Raw genomic sequence first — 27,309 nt, 5'->3', positions numbered from 1 at the left:
CCTTTCTGTTGCTTTCTGGTTTCTATTTCATTTACTTCTGCTCTAATCTTTATAAATTCCTTCCTTCTGTTCTCTGAGGCTTCATTTGTTCTTTTTCTAGTTCCTCCAAGTGTAAAGTTAACGTGATTATTTGAGATCCTTCTAATGTCTTAATATATGCATTTCTTGCTATAACTTTCCTCTCAGAACTGGTTTTGCTGCATCCCACAAGCTTTGATGTGTTGTATTTCCATTTTCATTTGTTTCAAGCTAATTTTTAATCTCCCTTTGATTTCTTCTTTGACCCATCGTTTAGAAGTGGGTTGTTTAGTTTCCACATATTTGTAGATCTTCTCACTTTCCTCTTGTTTGTTTCTGTTTCATATCATGGTAGCCGAAAGAGATAGTTGGTGTGGTTTCTGTCTACTTAAATTTGCCAAGATTTATTTTGTGGTCTATCACATGATCTGTCCTGGAGAATGTTCCACGTGCACTTGAGAAGAATGTGTACTCTCCTGTTGTGGGATAGAATGTTCTGTGTATGTTCATTTGTTCCAAAGTGTGGTTCAGTTCCAACATTTACCTGTTGATTTCCCATCTGGGTGATCTATTCATTGCTGACGGGGGGTGTTGAAGTCCCTTGTATTGTGGGCTATTTCTCCCTTAAGATCTGTGAGTATTTGGGGCGCCTGGGTGGCACAGCGGTTAAGCGTCTGCCTTCAGCTCAGGGCATGGTCCCGGCGTTCTGGGATCGAGCCCCACGTCAGGCTCCTCTGCTAGGAGCCTGCTTCTTCCTCTCCCACTCCCCCTGCTTGTGTTCCCTCTCTCGCTGGCTGTCTCTCTCTCTGTCGAATAAATAAGTAAAATCTTTAAAAAAAAAAAAGATCTGTGAGTATTTGCTTAATGTATTTTGGTGTCTGGGTGTTGGGAGCATATGTATTGATGACCGTTACATCTTGTTGATGTATGGACCCCTGCGTCATTATATAATGACCTTCTTTGTCTCTTCCTCATCTTTCTGGTTTGAAGTCTGTTTTGTCTGATGTAAGTATGGTTTTACCTGCCCTCCTTCTTTTGGTTTCCGTTTGCTTGGAATATCATGTTCCATCCTTTCACCTTGAACCTGCCTGTGTCTTTAGAGCAGAAACGAGTCTCCCACAGGCAGCATAGAGTGATTGGGTTTTGTTTGTTTGTTTTTTAATCCAGCGGGTCTGGGCCTTTTGATTAGTGAGTTTGACTGATTTACGTTTAGGGTGATTATTGTTATGTAAGGACTCACTGCTGCCCTTTTATCTTTTGTCTTCAGGTTCTGTTGTCTATGCTGTTTCTTTCCCCCTGTTACTGTCTACCTTTGTAAGTTGGTGGTTTTCCATTGTGATTTGCTCAGTCTGCGTTTTTTCATGTTTCTTGTCTTTGCTCTAGATTTTTGCTTTATGGTTACTGTGAGGTTTGCATCAGACATCTCATAGATAACATAGTCCCCTTTCTGCTGATAGCAGTTTACCTTCATTTGCCTGTCAAAGTCCCATTCTTTTACTCCTCACCTTGTGTATTTTTGACACCACAAATGATTTCTTTTTTCTGCCTTGATTTCATTATCGAATTGGTGATTTTTAAGGCCCTTTTGTCTTTAACCTTCATGCTATATTTAAGTGTTTAATATACTATGCTAAAAACGTTACACTTTTTCTTTTTTTTAAAGATTTTATTTATTTATTTGACAGAGATAGAGACAGCCAGCGAGAGAGGGAACACAAGCAGGGGGAGTGGGAGAGGAAGAAGCAGGCTCATAGCGGAGGAGCCTGATGTGGGGCTCGATCCCATAACGCGGGGATCACGCCCTGAGCCGAAGGCAGACGCTTAACCGCTGTGCCACCCAGGCGCCCCAAAAACGTTACACTTTTCTAATGCTGACTATCACCTTAATCAGAATTTTGTGTATTTTTGTCTTTCTGTTTCAGTTTGGAGAACCCCTTTCAACATTTATTGTAAGCTGGGTATAGTGACAGCGAGCTCCCTGAGCTTTTGTTTCTCTGAGAAGGTCTTCACTCTCCTTTTATCTGAAGAGTTTCCTTGGTGGGCAAGGAAACTGTCTTTTAGTATTTTGAATATGTCATTCCACTCTCTCCTGACGGGTAGAATTTCTGTGAGAAATCTGCTTATAGCCTCAGGGAGGTCCTTTATAGGTTACACCTTTTCCCCTGACTGCCTTTGCAATTTTTCTTTATCACGGCCCCTTGACAGTGTTGTTGTAATGTGTCTTGGAGAAGGTTTTTTGCCTTGAGATAATAAGGTGTTCTCTTAGCTTTATGGATTGATTGATTGATTGATTGATTTTTGTCAGAGAGAGAGAGACTGAGCACAAGCGGGGGAAGTGGCAGGCAGGGGGGAAGCAGGCTCCCCGCTGAGCAAGGTACCTGAACCCAACCAGGACTCAAACCGAGGACCCTGGGATCATGACCTGAGCTGAAGGCAGACGCTTAACCAACTGAGCCACCCAGGTGCCCTGGCTCATGGACTTTTATGTCTAGTTTCTTCCCCAGGTTTGGGGAATTCTTAGCTTTTGTTTCTTTAAATACAGTCTCCTCTCCCCTCACCCTCTCTTCTCCTTCTGGTATACCCTCGAACCTTGTGCTCTTTCCTCTGACGGAGTCTGATGGTTCTTGTAGGGTTCTTTTTTGTTTTCAAGATTTTATTTTTTAAAAGTAGTCTCTAAACTCCATGTGGGACTCAAAACCACAACCCCAACGTCAAGAGCCACATGCTCCACCGACTGAGCTGGCCAGGCGCTCCTCCTGTTGGGTTTATTCACTTTACAAGTCTTAGTTCTCTCTCATCATCCACCTGAATTATTGCTAGATCCTTATATTCAGGCTCACCTATTCTCTCTTCCAGGTGATTTGCTCTCTTTCCAGTGTTTGCTAATGTATTTTCCATCTCATTTATTGAGTTTTTCAGCTCCAGAATTTCCATTGGCTCTTTTTTAGAATTTCAATCTCTTTGGTAAAATATTCCTTCTATTTGTTAATTTCATTCCTGAGATCATTGTACTGACTTTGATTTTTTTTGTAGCTCACTGAATTTCTTCAGAGCAGCTCTTTCGAATTCTTTTTTTTTTTTTTTAAGATTTTATTTTTAAGTAGGCTTCATGTGCAATATGGGGCTCGAAATCACAACCCCAAGATCAAGAGTTGCACACTCTACCCACTGAGCCAGCCATGTGCCCCAGCTTTTTGCTTTTTTTTTTTTTTAGAGAGCACGAGAGTGGGGCTAGGGGGTTGGGGAGGAAAGGGGCAGAGGGAGAAGGAGGGAGAATCTTAACCAGATGTGGGGCTTGAGCTGAAATCAAGAGTTGGACGCTTAACCGACTGAGCCACCCAGGCGTCCTACCCCAGCTCTTTTGAATTCTTTATCAGACCGCAATGTTGTGTCTTTGGGTTTGGTTGGTTACTGGAAAATTGTCATTTGCTTTTCATGATGCTCTGCTGGCGTGATTTTTCACAGTGTTTGATGAGAAGTATCCCTGCCCCTGCACTTGGAGTAGCAAGCACTTTCTTACTTGGCTAAGGTTCTGTTCACTTTGATTCTAATGGTTCACAGGTGGGTCAATGGGAGCCTTTCTCCAGTTTTCCAGAAGGTGGCGCTAGGGCACAAGTCTTGGTTTCTCTTGCCTGCACTGCCTCCCAGCTAAGGTTGGGAGCTTGTGAAGAAGCAGGTTGGGGGGAAACGGTGGGGTGGCTCAGAGGGCGGGAGGTGTGTGCTTAGCACTGCTGCTTCGGGTGTGTCCCTGTTGTAGGGAGTCCTCGAATGGGGGGGGGGGTCCCGGAGCTCTTTCTGGGCAGACTGTGTGAGACGGTTCCTTCAGTTCTGTCTGTTCAGTCTTCGAAGTCTCTCCTCTGAAATGGGGGTGTTGCTGAGGAGTGGGGAGCCTCCAGCTGCAACCAGGCTGCAGACTTTCACTCCTCACTTCCCTGCCCCCTCTTCCACTGCAGCCACCTGCCAGTCCCAGCCACCCACCGTCTGCGCCCACAAGGATGGATCTCTGGTGTCCTACCAAGCTGTGCAGAGGTGCTTTTGTTCAGTTACAAGCGTGGATTTGTTGTGCTCGAAAGGGAGAGAGAAAAGGACTGCCTCTGTCACCGTGACGCTAACATTCCTCTGGTTGTAAAATCTCAAACAAGTTTATAGAAATGTGTGTCCTTCATGCCGTGGGAGACACCATGTCACTCTCCCAGAAAGCAGGGACTGTGTGCTGTCAACCTCGGCATTTCTCTGTGTACTCAGGTCCTGGCACACAGTAGGGCCTCAACAAATGCGCAACGACTGGCTGACACGATGCCCAGTGTAAATGCAACTTACAGGGTTTTTTTCAAGGATGTGAGAAGATGCAAAATCACCACAGCTCACCATCTTCCTCCCACCCAGTGAAAGCCACTTCCAACACACCCCCCCCGTGGTCACCCACACCCACTCGAGGGGAGAGGGGCTGGCTCAGAGATGGAGAAGACCCTGTTCTTGCAGAGAAATACATGAGACAGCCTTAGCTCCGGCATTGAGAGGTTTTTGAACCGATCTTTTCCATCATCTCTTTTCATTCCCTGATACTCCAAACAGGACAGGGCTCACTACTTGGTGCCCTAAAACCTCAAAATCCCAGTGGATATTCCAGAAAAGGGAAGACATGCTTTCCTCCCCTGTCCCCCACGCAGGTGGCTCTGTAGGTGTCTTGGTCCGCTCAGGCTGCTCTAACAGAAGACCAGAGACCGGGCGGCTTATCCAGCAGGAGTTTATTTCCCACAGGTCTGGAGGATGCAAGTCCGAGACCAGGGTGCTAACATGTTTGGATTCTTAGCGAGCACTTTCTTCCCGGTTTACAGACTGCTGCCTTTCCCCGTCTCCTCACGTGGTGAAGAGAGATCATCTTTATTGTGTCTCTTGTAGGAAGAGACTAATCCCATTCGTGAAGACTGCATGCTTATGACCTAATTCTCTCTCAGAGGCCCCGCCTGCCAACACCGTCACGTTGGGGGTTAAGGTTTCCGCACACGAACTTTTGGGAACACGTACGTTCAGTCCGTAGAAGAGGGTAATCCAACTCAGGCGTTCTTACTCTTGGCTTCTCATTGGCTCCCGTGTATGCGTGCACTTTCTCTCTTTCTCAGATAAATTTAAAAAAAATAAAGTTTTTAGAAAAAAGATGAAGACCCAAACATAGAATCTAGAACTGTAATAGTTACATAAGAAAACATAGGAAAAAGATCTTCGTGACCTTGAATTAAGCAAAGATTCTTCAGGACACAAAACCTTAAGCCATAAAAGAAAAACAGTTCATAATTGGTGAACTTAACCAAAATTTAAAACTTCTGCTTCTTAAGGGAGGTTTAAAAATGAAAAGACAAATCACAAACTGTAAGAAAAATAGTTGTAAAGCAGATGTTTGTTAATTGACTTGTGTCCAGAATATGTATATATTCTTGCAATTCAGTATTAAGAAGACAAACAACCCAGTCAAAAATGGGCAAATATTTAATCCGATACTTTATCAGGAATTAAAATAAACGTTGAATAGTGACAGATGGTGACTGGGCTTACCATGAGGATCTTCAAGTAACGTAGAGAATCGTTCAATCAATACGTTGTGTGCCTGAAACTAACATAACATTGTGTGTTGATTGTATTTTGATAAAAAAATTTTTAAAAGGTCAGTAGCACATGAGAAGATGCACCACATCATTAACTACCAGGAAAATGTGAAAAAAAGACCCACCAAATGACTAGAGTAATGGTCCCAGAAATCGGTTCATCCTAGTGTGGAAATTTGGGTTATGACCCAAGTGGCATGTCCTACTGATGTAGCAAAATGCAGAGTGTCCAAGATTGCGTAAAGTAATCATTTGCTGGATGAATCTTTATGCCCCGTCCTGTTCTCTGCCCCAGGTGAGGCGTACAGAAGAGGAAACATCATCTTGTCTTGGAGCAGCTCTCAGCAGAGGTGAGAATGCACGTTCCACTGAAACTGTTCAGGGTCAGTGGGTCCAGCTTCACCAACACCCAGCATTCCGCTCAGCAGCTGTGGGACCTGTAGGTGGAGGAGGACAGAGAGAGATCAGAGGAGGGAGGAAGAGGAAGATAGGATTTCTCCTGGCCTCCAAACACAGGCTCTCCATCAGGGGAACTCCACCCCGCTCTCCTCCTCCGTATCGAGGGATGTTGAGAGGGCATGGGAGTGTTAGTCTGTCTACACTGGGGCTTCACAGACTTAATGAGATATGAAGGAGATGCTGAATGAATATGCAGGGAACCAGACAGTCCTACGTGGTAAGAAATAGCTCACCGGGAATGCCAGTCATGCCACTGTTGACAAACACAGGCGGTCCCCGCAAGGAAGGCTGGGTGTTGACATGCCCCCTCTCACTAGGACAGCCCATGAAAAAGAAGCGTGCTCAGTTGTTTACTTGGGTCCACGTAGAGACTCCCTGTGGCTTCAGCCAGGAGCTCCCATAATAATCAGACACGGAGCTGCCAGACCCAGTTGGAGGAGGTTGGTCTTGGTGTGATTTCCTGGTGCCACATCTGAGGAAATAGAAAGAGACAGGCATTCAGCGCTGGCCACAGAGCACCGTCCCTCTCTCCTGCTCTGCCTGTCAGAGGTGAGAGCCCACTTGTGCCTCCCGGTCAGGGAGCTACCGTCCTGAGTCATCGGAGAACAGAAACAGAAGCATTGGGACGCAGAACACACTATATCCGTTGCCTCTAGGACGATGGTGTCTTAAAATTCCTAATCAATTGAAAATAGATAAATGTACATTGGTGAGGGCCAGGGGAGAGGTCTACTCCACGCACGATGCATCGTGACAAAGGAGAAATAATGCAAGGAGGACACTGAATGGGGAAAGGGGAAATCTTCAAACCCCCGAAGGCAGAGATCGCTGCTAGTCAGAGGTTAGGGCACATGGGGGAGAAATTTGCTGTCTACCTCCCACTCTGTGCTCGAGGGTCCCCCCCCCCCAATGTGATTTTGGGCTCGTGCTGGCTCCCAGGGCCTCGGTTCTCCCACCCTGACACCGACAACGACAGCTCTGCAGAGAGCATGCATTTGCACACGTGCCCTCTGAAGACGGAGACCCTGGAACCTGAGCAAGATGGAGTCCCTGATCCAAGGATTTCCCCGGATGACCGAAATCTTGGCTTCCAGTTTCTGGTTGTGCATGGAAGTCACCACTCCACAGTAATAGTGAGTAAAAGGCAGGACAGGCTGAAAAGTCTACAACTCTTGTTAGCTCTGAAATGGCAGTGAGGTCACAGAGCAGCCCTCTGCCCCCCCCACTGGAGAGGCCAGCCCGTGCGTCCAGAGAGTCAGTTTGCGAAGAAGAACCCACAAGCTAATAACCTGCAAGGGAACCGGTGCCGGGTGGGGATGCTTGGCTTGGACAAGTCTGAGAATTAGGAACTCCTGGAAGCTGGTCATGGGGGCTCAGTCATGCGGTCTGGGAGTTTCACCTCCTGGAGCTCTACCAGGTTGAACTAGTGAAGAGCCAAGAAAAATCCCTTCCTGCTTCTGGCAGGGAGGGGGGAAAAACCCACTTTGAAATACAGCGGAGCGCTGTGTTCTTAAGGCCAGGGGAAACTGCTTAACCGAGCCTGACCTCCTGGGGTTTTATCAGAGCCTAACTGACCTGGAAGAAAGAACCACCCAACTGCAGCCACTGTGTCCCACCACAGCAGGGGGACTGAGAAGCCCTGTGAGGGTCACGGCCCAGGGCACAGGCTCCCTGCAAGCCAGAGCCATTATCCTAGGACCATCTAGGGCTCTCACCCCCTCCCACCGAGTCACTAAAGGCCAGTTTCCCGCAGTTGCTTTGCCCGGCACATCATGGCCGGCCATCAAGAACAGGGACAGGGGGGCGCCTGGGTAGTGCAGTCGTTAAGCGTCTGCCTTCGGCACAGGGCGTGATCGAGTCCCACATTGGGCTCCTCGGCTGGGAGCCTGCTTCTTCCTCTCCCTCTCCCCTGCTGTGTTCCCTCTCTCACTGTCTGTTTCTCTGTCACATAAATAAAATCTTTAAAAAAAAAAAAGAACAGGGACAGGGTGTACCAAAAGCCAAAAAACAGTTTGAAGAGACACAGCAGCAGCAGAACCAGATGCAGATATGGTAGAAATGTTGGCATGGTCATCTCAGGGACTTAAAACCACTGCGATTCATATGGTGGGGCCCTCGCAGGTAGACAGCGTGCAAGAACAGGTGGGCGATGGAAGCAGGGATGTGGAGCTCCTAAGAAAGACTCACAAAGAAGCTCCAGAGACCAGAGACGCTGTAGCAGAAATGACGAATGCCTTTCGATGGGCTTGGTGGTGGCCTGGGTGCGGCTGAGAGAGGAGCCTCCGTGCCTCAGGATTCACCAGCAGAAGCCTCCGAAATGGAGAAGCACACAGAAGCAAGACTGGAAGAACGCAGAAAGGAGCGTCCAGGGACTGTGGACGGAGGCGTAACCCGTGCATCATCGGATCAACAGGAGGAGAGAGAGAGAGAGAGACAGAAACAGAAGAAATATGAGAAGTAACAACCGAGAATTTTCTCCAAATTAATGTCAGACACAAAACCGCAGATCCAGGAAACTGAGAGGACAGTAAGCAGGATAAACATCAGAACTAATTCAAGAACTACCTGTGTGCATACCCTTTTCAAACGAGAAGGTCAGAGGTTAGGAAAATCCCGAGGGAAGCCAGAGGAGACAGCACCTCAGCGAGAGAGGAACAGCCGTAAGAATGACATCCGACTTCCTGGAAACCGCGTGGGAGAGGAGAGTGGCGTGAAATATCGATGTGTTGAGAGGGAAACCACCGACCTAACATTGTGGACTCTGAGAAATTATCCTCCAAAAGTGAAGATGTAAAGCCTTCCTCAGACAAACAGAAACGGAGGGACTTAGTGAGCCACATTGCCTGATGGTCTCCAGGCGTCTGTAGGCTCAGGAAGTTCCTGCTTCAGCAGGGCCACCGTGATAAATGCAATCACGCGGTCTGTCTTCCGGCAGGCATTGAAGAGTCACAGTCTCTCCTGGTGTCACCGTAAGCCTCGTCTGAGTCAGGAAGGAAGGCTTAGGTAAGCTTCCTGGAAGAGAAAGAGGGTCAGCAATAATGGGGAGAAGCTCGGGGTCCCCCTCGTCCCCAGTGTCCCCAGTTTCCTCAGGACGTGTGAACCTAGGATAGCAGACGCACGTTTGCCCAACTGTGGGCCAAGTCTTGTCAAGGAATTAGGATTTCCCATTCATTAATCCCTGATCAAACCAGTGTCCTCAGACTGCTCCTGCTGACCTCAAGCCCCTGTGTGGGAGAGGAGACCACTTGATGTCCTCTCCTCTGGGAGGGGCGGATGGGTCAAGCTAGACACTTTCTGGGACACTTCCTTCTGACCTGTAACCATGAGAAGGGCAGCTCTGGCTGGGGAACACGGGCAGGGGCCTCTGTTCGGCAACATTTGCGGGTATGTTTCCCCGAGTCTTGCTGACTCAGGTTAACGAGGGGCACTTCAACCATTCTTCCAGAGTGATCCACGGACACCATGGACTTCGAGGGTAGCGGGATTCTTCCTTTGCTGAAAGTAAACTCTACATTCCTGACAGGAGTCCAGTATATCTCAGGGTCGCATTACTCTGGGCAGGTACCAAAAAGCTGGGCAAGGCGCTGAGGAAGGGCTTGGGGAGCGTCCCTGGAAAGAAGCAGAGCGTGGGGCTGGATCTGATGAGCTCGCCAGTTCTCAGGGAGCCCTTCGATGAGCTGTCACCTCGCACCTGCCAGCATGGCGCTCATCCAGAAAACAAGAGATGACAGGTGTCGGCGAGGACGAGGAGAACAGGGAGCCCTGTGCGCTGTTGCTGGGGATGTAAGTAGGGGCAGCCGCTGCGGAGAACAGTACAGCGGATCCTCAGAAAACGAAAAGTAGATCTATCCTACGATCCAGCGACCCCACTTCTGCGCATATAGCTGAGTGAAATGGAAACACCGTCTCGTAAAATGGGCTGCACCCGCATGTTCTCCACAGCATCATTTACAGCAGCCACTTGTCTGCTGGTGAGTGAATGGATAAAGAAAATTCGGTGTGTGTCTGTGAATAATGGAATATTATCCACAGGAAGAAGGAAATATTGCCCCTTGTGTCAACATGGATGGATCCGGAAGTATTACACTAAGTGAGACAAGTCGGATGGGGAAAGACAAATACTGTATGATGTCCTTTATGCGTGGAATCTGAAAAAAAGAAGAAAAGAAGGAAAGAAATCGTAGATATAGAGAACAGACTGATGGTTGGCAGAGTGAAGCGGGTGGAGGGGGTCAAAAGGTCCAAATCTTAGGTTATAAAGTTAGTCCTGGGGATGTAACGTGCAGCATGGGGACTGTAGTTAACAATAGTGTAGTGCTTATTTGAAAGTTGCTAAGAGACTAGATCTTAAAAGTTCTCGTAACCAGAAAAAAACAACAAAAAATTGTTAACTGTGTGGTATGGGTGGTAACTACATTTATTGTGGTGATCATTTCCCACTATATACAAATTTTGACTCATGTTGTGCACCTGAAACTAATAGGATGTTATATGACAATTATATCTTTAAAAAAGTGGGGCGCCTGGGTGGCTCAGTCAGATTTGGATAAGCGTCTGCCTTTGGCCCAGGTCATGATCTTGCGGTCCTGGGATCGAGCCCCATGTCGGGCCTCCTGTTCAGTGGGGAGTCTGCTTCTCCCTCTGCCCCCCGCCCCCCACTTATGCTCTCTCCCTCAAATAAATAAAATCTTTAAAAAAAAAAAAAAAAGAGAGATAGGAGAAGCCTCTGCCCCTTGACGAGACCCGGAGAAGAAGCATCACAGCTACAGAATGAAGGTGAAGAGAGTATCACCAAGAAACACTGACCGTTGGTCCCCCTGCTTCCTTGGCCAGCACACAGCCCTGCAAGAGAACCGTCCGTGTGACGTGAGCACCCATCTGGAGCCCCATCCCGAGGGGCCTCCCCGGGGGCTGCTGCTGAGCTCAGACCCTGGAGGTCAGGCCTCTGGGGCTTCTCGTTTCTCCACACTGGACTCGGCCCCGTGTCTCCCAGAAGGTCTCCTGTGCGGCTCACTCATCCCACGGCCCCAGGACCTGTCCTGGTTCCGTAGATGTCCACAAGCCCTTTAGTTCACATCCTCTGTCCAAACCACCCTTCTTCTTAGGGTTTGCTGCTAAAGTCCGTGTTCTAGTTCCTGGATTCCCCATTCCCCAGGGAAGAAGGCAGGACCGGCCAGCGATTGGTGAGCCTGGGCTGGGCCGTGTGGCCAGCTTAACTCCTGATGACGTCCAGACCCTGAGTGCACCCGGGAGCCCCCAGACAGTCTCCTCTGTGATAAGAGTATCCCCGTAATGAAGGCTGCTTGGGGCCCTGGGCGGCATGAAGTAAGACGGAAATGACTTGGTCATAACGTCTTAGAGTTTATAAAAGTCTCCACCTCATACCACGGGAGACAGAAGATGTCATGACCTGTGAGCAGCTGGAGGCAGGGACTCTGCGTTCTTCACCTCAGCATCCCGTGTCCGCACAGGCCCTGGCACGTAGTAGGACGTCAGTGAATGTACACTGACTGGCTGACGAAATGCCCGTGTAAGCATGGCTCAGATTTTATAAGAATGGTGAGAAATGCAAACTCGTAGGGCTGCTTAAGTCATATCTTAATCCTCAGGGACCAGAGAATGACAGGCCTTTCCAGATAGATGCTGACTCCATTTGTGAACCTGACTGATGCTGGGTCCTCTACTAAATGGTCATCTTTTTTGGAGATGCTGGCTATCCGTGCATCCCGTTATATTCTTGGCACCATCCAGAAGTCTCCACACAGTAGACGGTCAGTTCGTTCAAACAATGCAAACTTAAAACGACTGCCCGCATTCCTCCCTCTAGCTGCCGGGATGACATCGTCATCACCCAGGTCCGTGTGGCTGGAAGCTGCAGCGTGCCCCTTCGTGGGAAGGAGCTAGTGAGGCAGCCTCAGCCTTCAGTGCTAAGACGTTTCTGAGCCCATGTTTTCCATTATGTATCTTCATTCCTTATTTCTCTAAGCAGGACGGAGCTCATCGTGTGGCACCCTAAAACAGATCTCAGGAGCAGACCGTGCTTCTCCCCTATCCCACACAACACCGTCCCACACAACAGCTGTGTGTGTAGGATACTCCGACACTGGGTACACATTGGGCTCCCCGGGGGACTGTGGAAACTCCCAGCACAGATGGTGACATCAAGCAAGGTGGTGGGCTGTGGGGGCCCCAGTGCTCAGGTCCCCCACAAAAACAAGAACAATTAAAAAACACAGCTACAAACGGATGGAAATAGCTCTGGGAAATCTCTGGACTGCAGCGGAAAAGCAGCAGAAATGCTGAGAGCTCAAAAAGCAGGTGTGGCCATGGAGAGACGCGAGGATAGCCTTTGACCTGCAGGCCTGCATCCCCCAGTACAGAGCAGCTGGGCACCCGGGGGGAGACCCCTCGGAGGGGTTGCACCCCTTGGGGGAAGGGAGGATAGGAGAATCCCAGCAAGCCTCACAGTGTTCACCCAACAGTGGTCCCAGCTGCCAGTGGCCCACAGTCTCAGCCACTGGGGTTCGTGGGACTGGAGCTGTCACTGCTGTGGGACTTGCCACCAGGAGCCCCAGCTGCTGCTGTGCCCTGTCGTCTCAGGGCCTGTGCCGCTGCTGTGTCCCCCTCCTCCGAGGCTGGTGCCAGAGACCCATACCCCGGCTCATGGGAGACCTGCACGTGCCCACACGTCAGACGCTTCTGTATCTGCTTTCAGGGCAAAGGCTCCACCACCGCCAGACTAGAAAGGCCGCGAGAGCCCACCACTCCCTCAAACGTGCCCGTATGGTATCGATGTATCAAAGCAGTGCCACCAGAAGCAGCAGGAAAAAGCCAGCAAACACCATCAGGGAACGCGGTAATTTTCAGGAGCGGACTCCAAGCAGAGAACTCTAAGTTACCAGAGAAAGAATTTAAAGTAGTGATTTTAAGGACGCTCCCCAGCATTCAAAAGAACACACGTTGGCAACTCTGGAACTCAGGAAAGCGAGGCATGGAGGAGAGACGTTGGGCAAGAAGCAAGACCCCTGGCCGGACAGAGCCCGGTCTCTGTGCATCCGAGCGCCGGGGCCTGGAGCCTTGTCCCTCCTGCCCCGTCCCTGCAGACAGGCGGTGCCCCCAGGCAGACCCATCTGCGCTGTAGTGACCCTGCTGGGCGGGCAGGGTGTGCGCCGTTTCGGCTGTTGCCCTAACTCTCTGTAAAGGTGGAGGACACGCACCACACTTGGAGCAAAGTGAGCAGATAGGCGGTGAGAATGGGGCCTCCGTGCACCAGTGTGAAGGCTTAGAGAAGGTGCAGACTGCTCTTTGCCCAGAGCTGGTGGAGGATGAGGGTGGAGGAGGGATTGAGGAGTGAGAGTCCAGTTCATATCTGTTGAAAAAAGGTTCTCAGCATCGTGAAGCAGGTCTTACAGGATTCCCACTGGAACTTGGGCCCTTGACCTCCCATCTCCTGCCTGAGGACCACGCAGGGTTCTGAAGCATCCAGACCTCTTCAGTTCCTGCCTCCTCAAGAGCCGCCCTCCTCACCCCTGCAGACACTGCTGGGGGGACCCGGGACCCTCTACTGCCTCCCGAGTGGGGTATCCCTCTGAGGCTCGAGGGCTTCACCCAGCGTGGTTGGAGGAGCATGTTGGTTGGATACACACTTGACCAGCTGGCTTCTTACCTAACTGGGATCTCATGTCAACTGTGCACGTTACCTATACAGTGATAAGAGAGACCATTCTCAGAAGTCTTATCTCACAAGGGGTGGGTGCCTGGGAGCCTGATAACAGGGGCATACGTTCTGTCAAGGACAGAAGAAAACAGGGACCTGCCGTCTTCACTGACCGATGATGGAGAGTTCTCTGTGAGCGATTTCCAGCAGAAATAGCACTGAGCCAGCGAAGGGAGGGATGGTGGAAGGATTCATTCCCCCATGGAAGTAACAGTGATCTTCCCATGCATACACAGCCTCTAATCACTGGGATGGCCCTGCAGATGGTCCTGATTATCCTCACTGCATGGATAAGGAAGTCAGGCCCCAGTTCCTTGTGATGTATTTCAAATGCAGTCACCCGGCGTGTGTAGGAGCGCAGACTCCAGAACACACACGGGGTTCACTCCTGTCCTGGAAACACAGAAGGCCTAAGAATGGAATCCTTTTCATTTTCCTAAGGTGGGGGTCTGACATAAAGAGAGCCCTCTAGACTGTTCTAGAGTCTGGGGATCGGAGAAACGTGGTAAGAACTCAGATCTAGTCATGGTGCCCAAAAACAAGGGGATCGGAGAAATGTGGTAAGAACTCAGATCTAGTCATGGTGCCCAAAAACAAGCTGAGAACCACACACTGTCCTTGTCTGAGGAAACTAGGGTTTTTGGCACCTGCAAGCAGACATCCTGAGCTGTACCCCGTTACATACCCAGGAAATTTTAAAACAACTTTATCGAGATGTAATTCACATAGAATATAATTTGCCCATTTACTGTGTACAATTTATTGGCTTTCCTATATTTGCAGATATGTGCAAACTTCACACAGTCAAATTTAAAACACTTTCATGGCTTTAAAATGACACCCCATTACTCTTCAGTTTTTGTTGCATTTCCCCACCACCACCATCTCCAGCCCTAAACAACGACTAACCTACTTTCTCTGTGGGTTTCCCTATTCTGAATGGAATTGTCTACTGTGTGGTCTTTTGTGACTGGTGTTTCACTTACCATGATGAGCTACTCTTCTTTCACGTCTTTAGAATTTCCCCTACTCGGCATCTGTTCAGTCATCCCAAGGACATTTCTGTTTTGAAGACGCCATACTTGTATACATCTTAATTTCCTGTTATAACACAGGGGAAACAGTCATGACTTTAGAGGGAGACGAGCTGGGCTTGCATTTTGACCGTTCTGCTCATTCTCTGGCCTTGAGCAGGAACCCTCAGCTGTTGGTCTCAGGGTCCTCATTTAACCCTGTGGGCCTAATTCCCACCATGCAGGACTGTTTGCAAGGGTCAGAGTGGTAGTTCCCACAAGGTGGAATATGAACCACAGGTGCTCAAGGAGATGATTGCAGACAACACAGTGACACAGTATCCTATAGCTTTGATCCCAGCATCAGAAAGTTATTACTGTTTCAATCAACCCCTTCTGATTACATCAAGGAGAGAAGATCCATTTACGGCAGACTTTAGAACAACTTTATCTCTGGCTCATCACCCTTTATAGCTAGGAAGTAGTTGGCCATGGGCTCAGAAACCTGACAACAGCATAAGGCTAAAATGCTCTAACATTTTCTGCCTTTCCATAGTATTATATATTTATATTCTCCTTAATCAGGTAGGTGACACTGCATTATTAAACTAGTGCTAAGTAGTTTCCATTTTCAAATAAATAGCATATTATTTAAAGAAAAAATGTTGACTCACTGTCAGTAAATTATCAAATAAGTAAAGGTGGTGTAGGCTTAGCATACCATCATGAATGTGGAGTGTACATATTTGAATATTGGAGAAAACTTGAGTGGTGGATGGGTGTATAGCCTTCAGCATGGGTCCTGACGTGTGAAGCAATCATTAAAAACAAGCCGACGTTATTTCTTTTGTATTCTTCATACCTCTTAATCTGTCAGTCCACCCTCATCTTGAATCCCAACACACCATCCTAAGGAACTTACCAAAGTAGAGGAGGAAAGGAGTTCTAGGGTCATACTGGCCCTGCAGCCTGCTCTAAGGGCCCTTCTTCAGCTCTGCAACCACGGGGCGGAGGGAAGCTCCGTGTGGGTGGTGACCTCTTTCCTCCAACCTTTCCCTTCCTTCCTCTCGCATGACCCACAGTTTTTGTGTCACACCCACATTCAGGAAATGAAAACCAGGTAATGTGACATAAAACATTCTGAAAATGACAGAATTTTAAGTATGGAGAACAAGCCAGTGGTTGTGATGGTGTTGGGGAGAGAGGTTGGGTAAGGGACACTGTGAGGAACATCTTTATGGTGATAGACTACCTCAGTATGTTGATTGTGCCAGTGGCCAGATGAATCTAAACGTGATAAAATGATGTAGAACCCTACACACTCTACTAGGGTCAGCTTTTTGGTTTTGATATTGTGGTGGACATTTCATGCAACCATTGGAGAAGCTGAGTGCAGGGTACAAGTATCTGTACTGAGTTTGCAACTTCCTGTGAATCGAATGATTTCAAAATAAAAATAGTATCTGACTGAAGAGGAAACAGTCTAAAGTAGACGTGCGCAGTCACACGTTACGGAGCGGGAACATCACGAAGGCTCTTCCATGCATGGCCAAGGCAGAGACTGTAGCAAGAAGTGGTTATAGACCGAGCAGCTGGGATCTGTTTGCTGTGCCACACCCGTGCTGGCTCTAAGTCCAGAGTTCTGTCCATTTCAAGCACTCTTGACCAAATAGCGATGAAAGGGGTCTGTTCTCAGGAAGAACCATGAGTGTTACTACTCATTGGGTGGAAGGGACAGAAAAATTCTCCTGTAGCCTGAGCCTACCAGAGTGTCCACACTGAGAAAGCCTGCCACAAGATATGCAGCCCAGGAGAAGCTCCTGTCTGCCTCCAGCACCCTGAAGCAAGACTCATCTACCATCTGATGAAAGCCAGTCTAACAAGGAAGCAGATGAAATGAAGAATTAACATCGGCAAGAATCGTCTCTACTGCGATCAGACCTGGGTTTTTATAAGTGTATTTCCTGGGTTATTGGAGAGGAGAAAACAGTTCTAAAATAAGAGTGAGTATTTGTGAAAAAGAACAAGGTTATTAACAAGCAACAACAGATCTTGAAAATTAAAATACTGAGGATCACCTTTTACACCTGCACCAGAAGATGAGGACACACTGGGTGCACCTCGGGAGCACTTGATGCTATGGAACGGAGAGGAGGTCTCCCCAAATTAGGTAAAATGTTGGGACTATGTGAAATAAAATTTAAAAGATGTGTGTGATAAAATGGAACTTTAAATGCTTGACTAATTGCTGGTCCAGAAGCACAAAATAGACAATGGAGAGAAGTCAATAATAAATATGCAGAAAGCAGTGTTTTCCCCGCTTTTCAGTGGAATAACGGTTCCTACGGAAGTGACTACACAGGTTACCCAGCCAGACTCTGAAGCTTTAAGTATTTTTTCAAGTCATTCACATTTATTAGGTGTGTCTTTATGCTCCAGCTTGTCCTCTGCCCCAGGTGAAGCTACAGTGGGAGGGAAGCCATCTTTTGTCCTCGAGTGGTTCTTCATAGAGCTAAGAATGCAGGTTCCACGGGACTGTTAAGAATCAGCAGGGGGGGGCGCCTGGGTGGCACAGTGGTTGGGCGCCTGCCTTCGGCTCAGGGCGTGATCCTGGTGTTATGGGATCGAGCCCCACATCAGGCTCTTCCGCTATGAGCCTGCTTCTTCCTCTCCCACTCCCCCTGCTTGTGTTCCCTCTCTTGCTGGCTGTCTTTATCTCTGTCGAATAAATAAATAAAATCTTAAAAAAAAAAAAAATCAGCAGGGCTCTCCACCGACACTCATCCTTCCCTGGGCAGCCAAGGGTAAGGGTAGTACAGACCTAAGGTAAGGAGAAGAAGGGAGAGGAAGAATACTATGTCCTTGGCCTCCAAACACAGGCTCTCCACCAGGGGACCCACCCCACTCCCTTCCTCCACATCCAGGGGTGTTGGCAAAAGTACAGTAATGCTTGCTATCTTCTTCCAAAATGATTGGGGCTTCAACTGCTCTTTAATGGGTAAGAGAAACGGTGCTAAATGTTCCCACAATGAACAGGACAGTCCCATATGGTGAAATATCCCACCAAAAATGCCGTTTGTGCCCGTGTCGAGAAACAAGAAGTCCTGTGGTAGAGTTTGGGGTTGAGAGAACCTTGTGTCACTACGCCTACCCATGAACAAGAGAGGCCTTCGGCTGTTTTATGCACATCCACGTGGAGACTCCTTCTGGCTGCACCAGGCTTCCACCACAAGAGCCCCCATAATCACCACAATGATGACAGCCAGACCCAGCCGGACGAGGTTGCCCGTGGTGTAATCCCCCGACGTGGCACCTGGGGTTGCTGGGAGAGAGAAGAGGATGAGCACCAGGCGGGAAGGAGCACCCCTCCTTCTCCCGTGGATCTGCCCACTGTGGCTCTCCTGCACCTGCTTGTGCTTCCTGGCCAGTGGTCAGCTGGACCGTCACTGACGTTGTAATCACTGAATACAACGTGGGGTTTCCTGAGAGTTGTAGTGGGTCTCCCTTTGTCTTCTTTCCTTTGAATTCTCTCGTCTTACCGCTCTTCCTTCATTTCTTTGCTCTTCATCTCATTTCCACCCTCCCGCACTGCCCTTTCCCCTTCTCCCTCCTTGTGGTAGGAATCGGGCTTAGGGGCAATCCCCAAACCCAAAGTTGCTGCACAGAGAATACAAGTCATTCAGTGACTGCGTCTGTTCCCCTCCTCATAGCGAAGACTTAGTGCCGCCAGTGAGCCCAAGAAAATTCAGGCTTAGTAGCCGAGCCTGGGGACCACGTGCATTTCATTTCAGCTTCACCCAAGAAGAGCTAGGGCTCGCCACAGGCCCTGGTTCCTAGAGAACCTGCGTTTGAATCTTCCCGCTCGCCCGTGCCGTGAGTGCAGAGTTCGTGTCCGAACCCATCAGCGACAAGGTTCCCTGGAGACAGAGTCCGTGGGGACAGACCGTGATGACCCCACCAAGCCCAGGATGCCCTCCACACCTCTCGGCACTGCCCGCCCGGACCTTGCTTCCTAACTAAGAACGTTCGCTGACCACAGCGCACGCGCAGACCTTTGCAACACTGAGGAAGCGGGGTGTAGCACCCAGTGAAGCAACGTTCCGCCAAACACAGATCAGTTTAGAAGATAACTGGATCTGCGCCACAGAAGCAGGCGGCTGGGGGAGCAGCGTGTCCTGAGAGTGAGAATGGGACCGCGTGAAGGTGCCGTCAGCAGGAGGACCCGCCGCTCTCAGGGACGCCCAGGAGGGGCGCTGGTGGTGGCGGGATGCACGTTTGGAAGGACAACCTGAGAAATTCTCCAAGAATGCGAAGCAACAAAGGCCAAAGACTAGAAACGGGAAGGAGAGATTTAAAAAGGAGATGATCGGGAAAGCGAAGGAGAGACAGGGATCAGAAAGTAACAGAAGAAATGCTCTTCAGTTCAAAAACAAACATGCACACCTTAAACTAATACAGTGTTACAAGTCAGTTATAGGTCAAAAAACTGGAGAAAGCAATAAAATAGCCAAAATAAAAACAAGCTTATCAAGACACTAATTAAATTTTAAATGTCCTAAGAATCATGCAAGCCTCACCTGTCACCCGGACCGCGAGACGATCACTCGGGTGCGAGGCCCAGAAAGGAGCCTTCATCAGGAAGTACACACAGCTGTAGTTCCCGGTGTCACTGACTGTCACATTCCGGAGGGAGAAGTCTGTCTCCTTCCCTGCTGGAGTCTGGACCTGTATGGGCCCCACTGCTCCCGCCTTCAGTAGAGCGAACATTACAGGTGCCAAATTATTGTCTGGCCTCTGGCACTGCAGGGTCACGGTGTCTCCTGCGGTTGCCTCACCCCTTCGGTGGGCTTGGAGGGAAGGTTTAGGGAAATCTCCTGGAAGAGAAGGAGGGCCCCAAGGTCACGGGGAGAAGCCCGGGGTCCCCCACCCACCTTGTTCTCCCGGCAGGGCTTCCCGCCAAGTGGGGGAAACAACAGCTCCCTGGTCTCACCGTCTTCCCACTCTGACTGCAGGAAGGAGACTTTCCCTACAAACCCTGGCTGAACCTGAGCCAGGTCATTCTGTTCTGGGTTTCTCCATCTCCCCTTGCCCCCTCCCTCCCGCGGATTCCTCACCCACACCTGTCCCTGCAAGACCCTGTGTCACTCCGAGGCACCCTCCTCACCTGTCACCAGCAGTAGGAGGACGTCACTGGGCTGTGAAGTTATGTGCGGGCGCTCTCGTCTGTGGTACTCACAGGTGTACTGTCCAGCGTTGAAGCTTTTTAGGTCAGTGAGACGGAATTCAGCCAGGCCCACTGTGGATGCCTGTGATGGCACGGACTCCACAAAAGTGCTTGCCTTTCTGAGAACAAAGTTGACATTCTTGGTAGAAGTCTGGCACTGCAGCGTCACATTACTCTTGGGAGGCATCACCGAGCTGGGCCAGGCTCTGAGGGAGGGCTTGGGAAGGGAGTCTGGAAGGAAGTAGAGTTCAGGATGGGATTTGGTGGCCTGTCTGCTCTCAGGAAACCCCCTGAAGGAAAGAGAAGGGATACGGGGAGTTTGGAGTGAAGGAGAGGGAGGGTCTGACCGAAGGAACTCACCATCAGCCGTCCTGCTTCCTTGGCCAGCACACAGCCCTGCAAGAGAACCGTCCATGAGACATGAGCGGCCACCTGGAGACACGTCCCCAGGGGTCTCCCTGGGGGCTGCCTCTGAGCTCGGACCCTGGAGGTCAGTACTCTGGGGCTTCTTGTCTCCCCACACTGGACTCAGTGCAGCTCTGCTCTCAGCTGCTGCCCTGTGTCTCCCAGAAGGTCTCCTGTGCGGCTCACTCCTCCCACGGCCCCAGGACCTGTCCTGGTTCTACAGATGTCCACAAGCCCCTCTGTTCTCAGCTTCTGTCCTGAACCACTCAGTCTGGTGTTTCTGTCAAGCTGGTATTACAGTTTGTGGACCCCCCACCTCACCCTGGGGTATAGAAGGCAGGAATCTTGAGAACGATGTGGGAGCACAGGACTTGAATGTAACCCTAGGCCAGCTCTGAAGTTGTTTGAGACCCTGAGTGGACCCTAGGATCTGCTGACAGCCTCGCCTGTGCCGGAGGAACCCCCTTGCTGAAGGCTGCTTGGTGCTTTGAGTGACATGAACTAAGATACATTTGTTTTTAACTGAGAGAGCTCATAGAAGCTTATGGACCTCATGCCATGGGAGACACTGGATGTCACTATCTGTGAGCAGCTGCAAGGTGGAGACTGTGTTCTTCACCTCCGCATCCCCATTGTCTGTGCAGGTCCTGGCCCATAGTAGGACCTCAACAAATGCACACGGACCAGCTGACGAGATGCCCGTGTAAGCACAGCTCAGCTTTTACAAGGATGTGAAAAGATGCAACGTCACCCTAACTTCCCCACCCCCCTCCCGCCATGCCAGCTCCATTTCCAGACCTCACCAGGTCACCCGTGTCCACTTGTGAGTGAGGGTTGGCTCAGAGATGGAGTGAGCTCTGTCCCTGGACAAGGCTATTAAGTCAACCTCAGCCTTTCATCTGATGACTTTCTGAGCCCATCTTTGCCATGATCTTTTTTCCTCTTTTGATACTCCAAGCAGGACAGAGGTTACTGCTTGGTCCTCTGAAACTAGCCTCAGGGAATCCATGTGGATGTCCCAGAAAGGGGAAGACATCCCCTCCTCCCCTGTCCCCCACACAGGTGCTTCTGTAGGGTACTCCAGCCTGGTTGTCCTTAGCCTTGGTTACACATTGTGCTCCCCTGGGGGGCGGCGGTGGTTCAGGAGCCCTGGGCACAGCCCAAACCACAAAAGCCTTGAATCAGAATCACTTGGAATGGGGCTCAGGCACCAAACTTTCGAAATCTCCTGGGTGATACAAGTATTCAGCTGAGTCACCAAACCGAGAAAAACATTTCTCAAGGCTGCAGCATACGTATTTGAAATCCGGTGGCATAGAAAGCAACTTGCAAGTGAGAGTGCATATGTGCATCTCTGGCCGTCACAGACGTCCTGCCATTAATGCCCAGCTGCGGTAGAATCAGTTTCGCCTGAGTTCTAAGATCTCTTTAAAAATAACATCAAGCCTGTTTATAGAATTTATTGGAAGAGAGAGATTTCTCTAACTCCACAGATACTGGTTGGACCTATGTTTCTAAGAAATTTACTCTTTTTTTTTTTTTTTTGGCCTCTGTGAATGAAACAGTTTTGTGTCTTAGTAGTGAAGGGGGGGGGGGAGTTACCAGGCCTTTGTGCTAAGATTGCACGGGCCAGTCAAAAATATTATACTCCACGGTTTTGAGAAAGAAAAGTGATAAATAGCCAAAAAGTGGAAAGACCCACGTGTCTCCCAGAGGATACATGGATAGAGACCAGGTAGGTGGTCTGTGTAGACAGGCAGTACTATTCTGCCATAAAGAGGAATGGAATTCTGATACATGCTACAGCATGAGTGGACTTGGAAAACATTATTCTGTGTGAAATTAGCCAAAGGCAGAAGGACAAATACTATATGATTCCACTTACACGAAGTACCTAGAATAGGCAAATTCATGCAGGCAGAACATAGAGGTTATCAGGAGGCTGGGGAGAAAGAGAGGAAAAACGCTTACTGATTAACGAGTACAGCGTTCATGTTGGGGAAGATGAGGAAGCGTGGGCGAAGGCTGCACATCATTGTGAATGCATTGAAATCCCACTGAACCAGATACTTGGAATTAAGAGGATAAGTGTTATTTACATGTATTTTACCACAATAAAACGGAGCATAATGGATGTGTTGAAGTTATTGAAACGAAAACTCTCACAGTCAGTGAATCCAGAGAGAACGGAAGAAGGAGAAATGTGGGCAGAGCACATGTCCGTGGACACCTGAGTGCATTAGAAGTGCCCGTGCCTGGGAAGCAGCATGGTCTGGAGTCTGGATGGAGCCTGGTCTGTGAGCACTGAAGCCCTGGGAGCCCAGATCTTTGTTCATCCTGCCGTGCTTGACAAAGAGGAAGAGGAACCCACAGCACAGAGCCTGTCCCCTGCTGACTGACCACGCTGAGTGGGCAGTAGGAGTCACTTCTCTCTGCATAACAGGTGACAGACCGTCCATGAGTAGCAGTCTTGTGTCGTGGTGAGGAGCAAAGTGAAGGGCGAGAGCTCAAGGACTTCCCTGCGAGAGCCTGTAAATTCTCAGGGACTCAGAAAGTCTCTGGGCTGTGTGAGATGCCCAGAGAAAGTGGGAGTCTGCGAATAAATTCTCGATGGCATGGAACACCTGACGAGGGGATTGGGATTAGGGCTAAGAAGTCCTCGTGGGCGCTCTCTTGGCTCACGGGGCATTCTGGGGCCTATGAAAATTTGGAGCTTTTGCAGTCCCAAGCCCCTCCTCCATCGGCCCTCTCCTGCACTCCCCCAGACAGTCGGGTCGGAACGGCTTTGAGGGGGTGTTGTGAGGGATGTCGGGGGGGATGTAAGGAATGCTCTGTGGGGCAGCCTGACATCTTGGGATCAGAGAACTGTGGTGGTAGGTAGGCAGGTTTAGCAAAAAGACCTGGTAATGTCCGCCGTTTCACTGCTAAGAAGCAAAACCTATTTCACATGGGGTAAAAAAAGAAATCTTTTAGAAACGCGGGTCTAATCCCTTCAGTGGCCTGTGCTCTGGTAGCATGAGGCGGGTTGAGGGCTTGGTAGATAGCAGTGGGACACACACTCAGGTCACAAGGGACTTAGCATCTGCTCCCAGGCCCCAGCACATCTCCTGTGATCTCATCTCGGTCTTCATCAGGACACTGCTCGGAGGCCTCGTTGCTTAGGGGGGAACAGGAAGTCCACTAGGAGAGACTCACTATCTCTCAAAGACAAACACGGAGAAGAGAAGGTTAATCTGGGACGCCTGGGTGGCTCAGTCGGTGAAGCGTCTGTCTTCGCTCAGGTCATGATCCCAGTGTCCTGGGATTGAGTCCTGCATCCAGCTCTCTGCTCAGTGGGGAGCCTGCTTCTCCCTCTGCCTGCTGCTCCCCTTGCTTGTGCTCTCCCTCTCACGCACAAATAAATAAAATCTTTACAAAGAGAAGGTTAATCTCACTGACGTGAGGAAGATCAGGAACCTTCGAAAGGTGGAAACAAGCCAGGGGACCACCCACAGGTGCACAGATAAACAAAACGTGATCCCTACATAAGCAGAATAGTACTCAGCCATGAAAGGAGTGAAAATCTCATGCGCGTGTCCAGGGAACTCTCTGGAAGGGGTGCTAGTGGAGTCGTGCCTAACTCAGCTAGAGGAGGTTGGATGTTGCAAGTAATAGCAAACAGGAAAAGATCATGTTTTTGAGCATGGACGGTCATGCGTGCTTGAACCTGACTGTGAAAGTAACTCTGAAAGATGAGGGAACTTGAAACTAGGGACATGCGTTCCCCAAGGCCCCGCAAGGACTGTGTGCAGGAGCAGAGTCCTCAGAACTACGCGGTGTTCACGAGTCCCCGCATTCTCTGTCAGCACGCTCAGGCGTGTCTTCCCAAGGCGAGCCTCTGACGTTAGGGGCGCTCTGGGGAGGAGCCTGAAGTCTCTGGATCAGAGCACAGTGGCGTTAGCAAGAAGCCAGGTGCAGAGGGCCTCGTGGAGGCGAGACCTCCTCCCCTGACGTTTTGTGGATATCGAGCTTTGCTGGTTTCTGGAAACCAGTTCATTCTGAGGTACAATTCTGCACCGTAACTGGGGACATTCTGAACCACTCCTGTCTACCTCCTCAGGCTTTTTCCAACCCGAGTCCTTTCAAACACGCCTAGAGGGCTCCATACCATGGACCCCGTGTAGGTGTCCCTCTTGATTTAACACTGTGGCTGAGTGGAGATGTTTTTGGAGCTCAACAGTTCTGGGTTGAGATTTGGCTCCCCGTGAGACTGGCACAGGGGGTAAACCTGTGTAGTCCGAGGCAAACCTCTTCCCTTTGCAGACTCAAATTCAATTCCTCATCTATAAAAGTGGACCCCATTCTTTCTTGCGGGGTTTCTTTCTTTCTTTTTTTTTTGAAGGGGTGGATCAGAGTGGTAGTTCCCAAATGTGGAATACACCCCATCTTATGTGTGATGATTTTAGGTGGAAGGAAGGACGATCAGAGCACTACATGGGGGCGCCTGGGTGGCACAGTTAAGCCTCGGGTTCTTGGTTTCGGCTCAGGTTGTGATCGCAGTGTTGTGGGATCGAGCCCCACATAGGGCTCTGTGCTCAGGGTGGAGTTGGCCTGAAAGCCCTTCCCCCTCTCCCCTCCACTCTTGCGCATATCCATGAGGGGTCTGTCTCTCTCTCAAATAAATAAATCTTTAAAAAAAAGTGCTACGTGATCACATGCAGTAAGCACTCCTGTAGAGCCTCTGGTTATGTCACCAAGAAAGCCCCCTTGAAGCTAGCCTCTGATACATATGGATTGTGGCTAATTGCCTCTATTTTATTTTTTTAAAGATAATATTTATTTATTTGTTAGAGCATAAGCAGGGGGAGCAGCAGGCAGAGGGAGAAGCAGGCTCCCCACTGAGTGAGGAGCCCATGTGGAGCTCTATCCCAGGACCCTGGGATCGTGACCTGAGCCGAAGGCAGACGCTCAACCAAGTAAGCCACCCAGGCGTCCTGTGGCTAACTGTCTTTACAGCAAAGAACTAGCAGGTCTCAGGCTCAGAAGCTTGACGAGGACCAGGGTATAGTTATAACATCCTAACATTGTTTCCTTATCGCTGCACTTTCTTTATCATTCTTGTATTTGACCTGGATTTTTATTCATAGTATGGAGAGTTTGTATTGTAAGCGCTTTTCTTTAAGCTGAGTCTGTATTAAAAACAAAACGCGTGAAGCCTATAAAGTACAGGTGGCAGGGGCGCCTGGGTGGTGCAGTCGTTAAGCGTCTGCCTTTGGCTCAGGGCATGATCCTGGTGTTATGGAATCGAGCCCCACATCAGGCTTCTCCGCTAAGAGCTTGCTTCTTCCTCTCCTATTCCCCCGGCTTGTGTTCCCTCTCTCACTGGCTGTCTATCTCTGTCAAATAAGTAAATAAAATCTTTAAAAAAAAAAGTACAGGTGGCAAAGGCGTTCAGCAGAAATCATGAACTTGGAACGAGAGTAATTGAAATTTCTAAAGCATTGGTTTAGAGGTAACCTATGCATTGCCCTCAGGGAGATTTCTGGTATATAGTATGCTGTCGATAAACCAAAGTCGATGTTATATTTTCTCTCCCCATCCCCAGTCCAGACCTCTTACCAGCTCTGTTCTCTGTGGTCCCAATGTGTTGCCCCTGGACACTTACTGAGACAGAGGGGTGGCAGGAGCCTAGGGATCATGGCAGCATGTCACTCTCCGGCGCCTTTCTTGGGTTGTGTCGTCCGCAGGTGGGCAAGGAACTGGGCTGGCCACAGCCTGGCCCTGTATCTAGAGTGTAGGAAGTAACAGTTTTTCTGACTTTTCAGTTCCTCCTTCCGCACTGTGTTCTGAAAACGTTGTTGATGCTGCTGATTGCAACATAGTCCTTGCACACTGGGCTTCAAGGATGTGGTTCACAGAAAGTCCTCATCTGTCTCAGATTTCAGGCATCAAACATGTGACTCCCCCCGCAGATGCCTGAGGCTTGAGCCTGAAGGGTTCCTCGGAGGAGATGAAGGTACTTCACTGATGAGAGTATTGGAAAATCCTGGATGCTCAGGTTGCTAGACATTGCCCACTGTCTTTTTTTTTTTTTTTATTTAAGATTTTATTTATTTATTTGAGACAGAGAGCAAGCGAGCAAGAGAGAGCATGAATGGGGGGGGTGGGGTGGGCAGAGGAAGAAGGAGAAGCAGACTCCCCAACTGAGCAGGGAGCCTGATGTGGGGCTTGATCCCAGGGTGCTGGGATCATGACCTGAGCCGAAGGCAGATGCTTAACTGACTGAGCCATCCAGGTGTCCCAACATTGCCCAGTGTCTTAAGAGCTGAGGACTACGGCCAAATAGTTCCTTTTTTTTTTTTTTTAAAGTGAACTCTATGCCCATCGTGGGTCTCAAACTCACAACCCCAAGATCAAGAGTTGCATGCTGTACTGACTGAGCCAGCCAGGAGTCCCACCAAATAGTTCTTTTACTAACTATACCAGTGAGGTTCAGTTGCTAAAGCAGACTTGTAGGACCCAAATATTGTATGTTGCAGCAGAAGAATGTCTAGCATTACAATGAGTGTGTGTATCCCAGGCGAAAAGGATCTCTCTCCTTTCTCACAGTGTCCTAGACGGGCTTTCTCTCTTGAGTCAGGACTCACTGGCATGTTCACAAAGCCCCTCAGAACCAGGAAACCCAAAACAGATCCTTGGCTGGCGTTTCTTATTCCGTGATGGGCCTGTGGCAGAGCCCTCTGGAGGGTCTCACAGGAGCCGGTGTAAATCAGCATTCCCACATTTACCGGTAAATAATGCTGAGAAGCTGGCACAGAGCTCTCCAGAGCTGCCTGGACCCATGGTTACAGAGCAACACTATTAATCAGTAGGTTTCATTCCATGAGCCGA

At 49.5% G+C, this 27,309-nt stretch overlaps 2 protein-coding genes across 5 annotated transcripts in view; one reads left to right on the top strand and one right to left on the bottom strand.

Moving 5' to 3' along the window:
• LOC113247411 (T-cell-interacting, activating receptor on myeloid cells protein 1-like) overlaps positions 1 to 27,309 on the top strand; it is a 56,031-nt gene that overhangs the window by 8,470 nt on the left and 20,252 nt on the right. Inside the window, exons 5-6 of one of the 3 annotated variants that reach the window (XM_048224204.2) lie at positions 5,917 to 5,971; positions 12,796 to 15,473. In XM_048224204.2, coding sequence (XP_048080161.1) covers positions 5,917 to 5,971; positions 12,796 to 12,823 — 83 coding nt within the window. In that variant the 3' untranslated portion in view covers positions 12,824 to 15,473. Of the gene's footprint in view, positions 1 to 5,916; positions 5,972 to 12,069; positions 15,474 to 27,309 lie in introns of those variants that run through there. The other 2 variants (XM_057314057.1, XR_008960068.1) reach the window with 2 other exon arrangements.
• Positions 17,202 to 26,204, bottom strand: LOC123000116 (T-cell-interacting, activating receptor on myeloid cells protein 1-like). 2 transcript variants are annotated; one of them, XM_057314060.1, is made up of 5 exons: positions 26,084 to 26,204; positions 20,395 to 20,430; positions 19,975 to 20,265; positions 19,388 to 19,684; positions 17,202 to 18,132 (listed from the first exon to the last, which is right to left on the bottom strand). In XM_057314060.1, the coding sequence occupies exons 1-5, from the start codon at positions 26,115 to 26,117 to the stop codon at positions 17,990 to 17,992; spliced, it is 801 nt and encodes a 266-aa protein (XP_057170043.1). In that variant the 5' UTR covers positions 26,118 to 26,204; the 3' UTR covers positions 17,202 to 17,989. The 2 variants fall into 2 exon arrangements, with proteins under 2 accessions (XP_057170043.1, XP_044236041.2); XM_044380106.3 differs by having other exon boundaries at positions 19,975 to 20,430.

The sequence above is a fragment of the Ursus arctos genome, unplaced genomic scaffold (assembly GCF_023065955.2).
Source record: "Ursus arctos isolate Adak ecotype North America unplaced genomic scaffold, UrsArc2.0 scaffold_19, whole genome shotgun sequence".
NCBI lineage: Eukaryota > Metazoa > Chordata > Mammalia > Carnivora > Ursidae > Ursus > Ursus arctos.
This window is presented reverse-complemented; position numbering and strand designations above follow the sequence as displayed.

Excerpts from the sequence above, each read along its gene's own strand:
- LOC123000116 (XM_044380106.3), bottom strand. The coding sequence starts at position 26,117 with ATGATCCCTAGGCTCCTGCCACCCCTCTGTCTCA. Across the intron at positions 20,431-26,083 it reads CCTGCCACCCCTCTGTCTCA|GGCTGTGTGCTGGCCAAGGA; the intron begins GTAAGTGTCCAG and ends GTTCTCTTGCAG. Across the intron at positions 18,133-19,387 it reads TCTCGCGGTCCGGGTGACAG|CAACCCCAGGTGCCACGTCG; the intron begins GTGAGGCTTGCA and ends TCTCTCTCCCAG.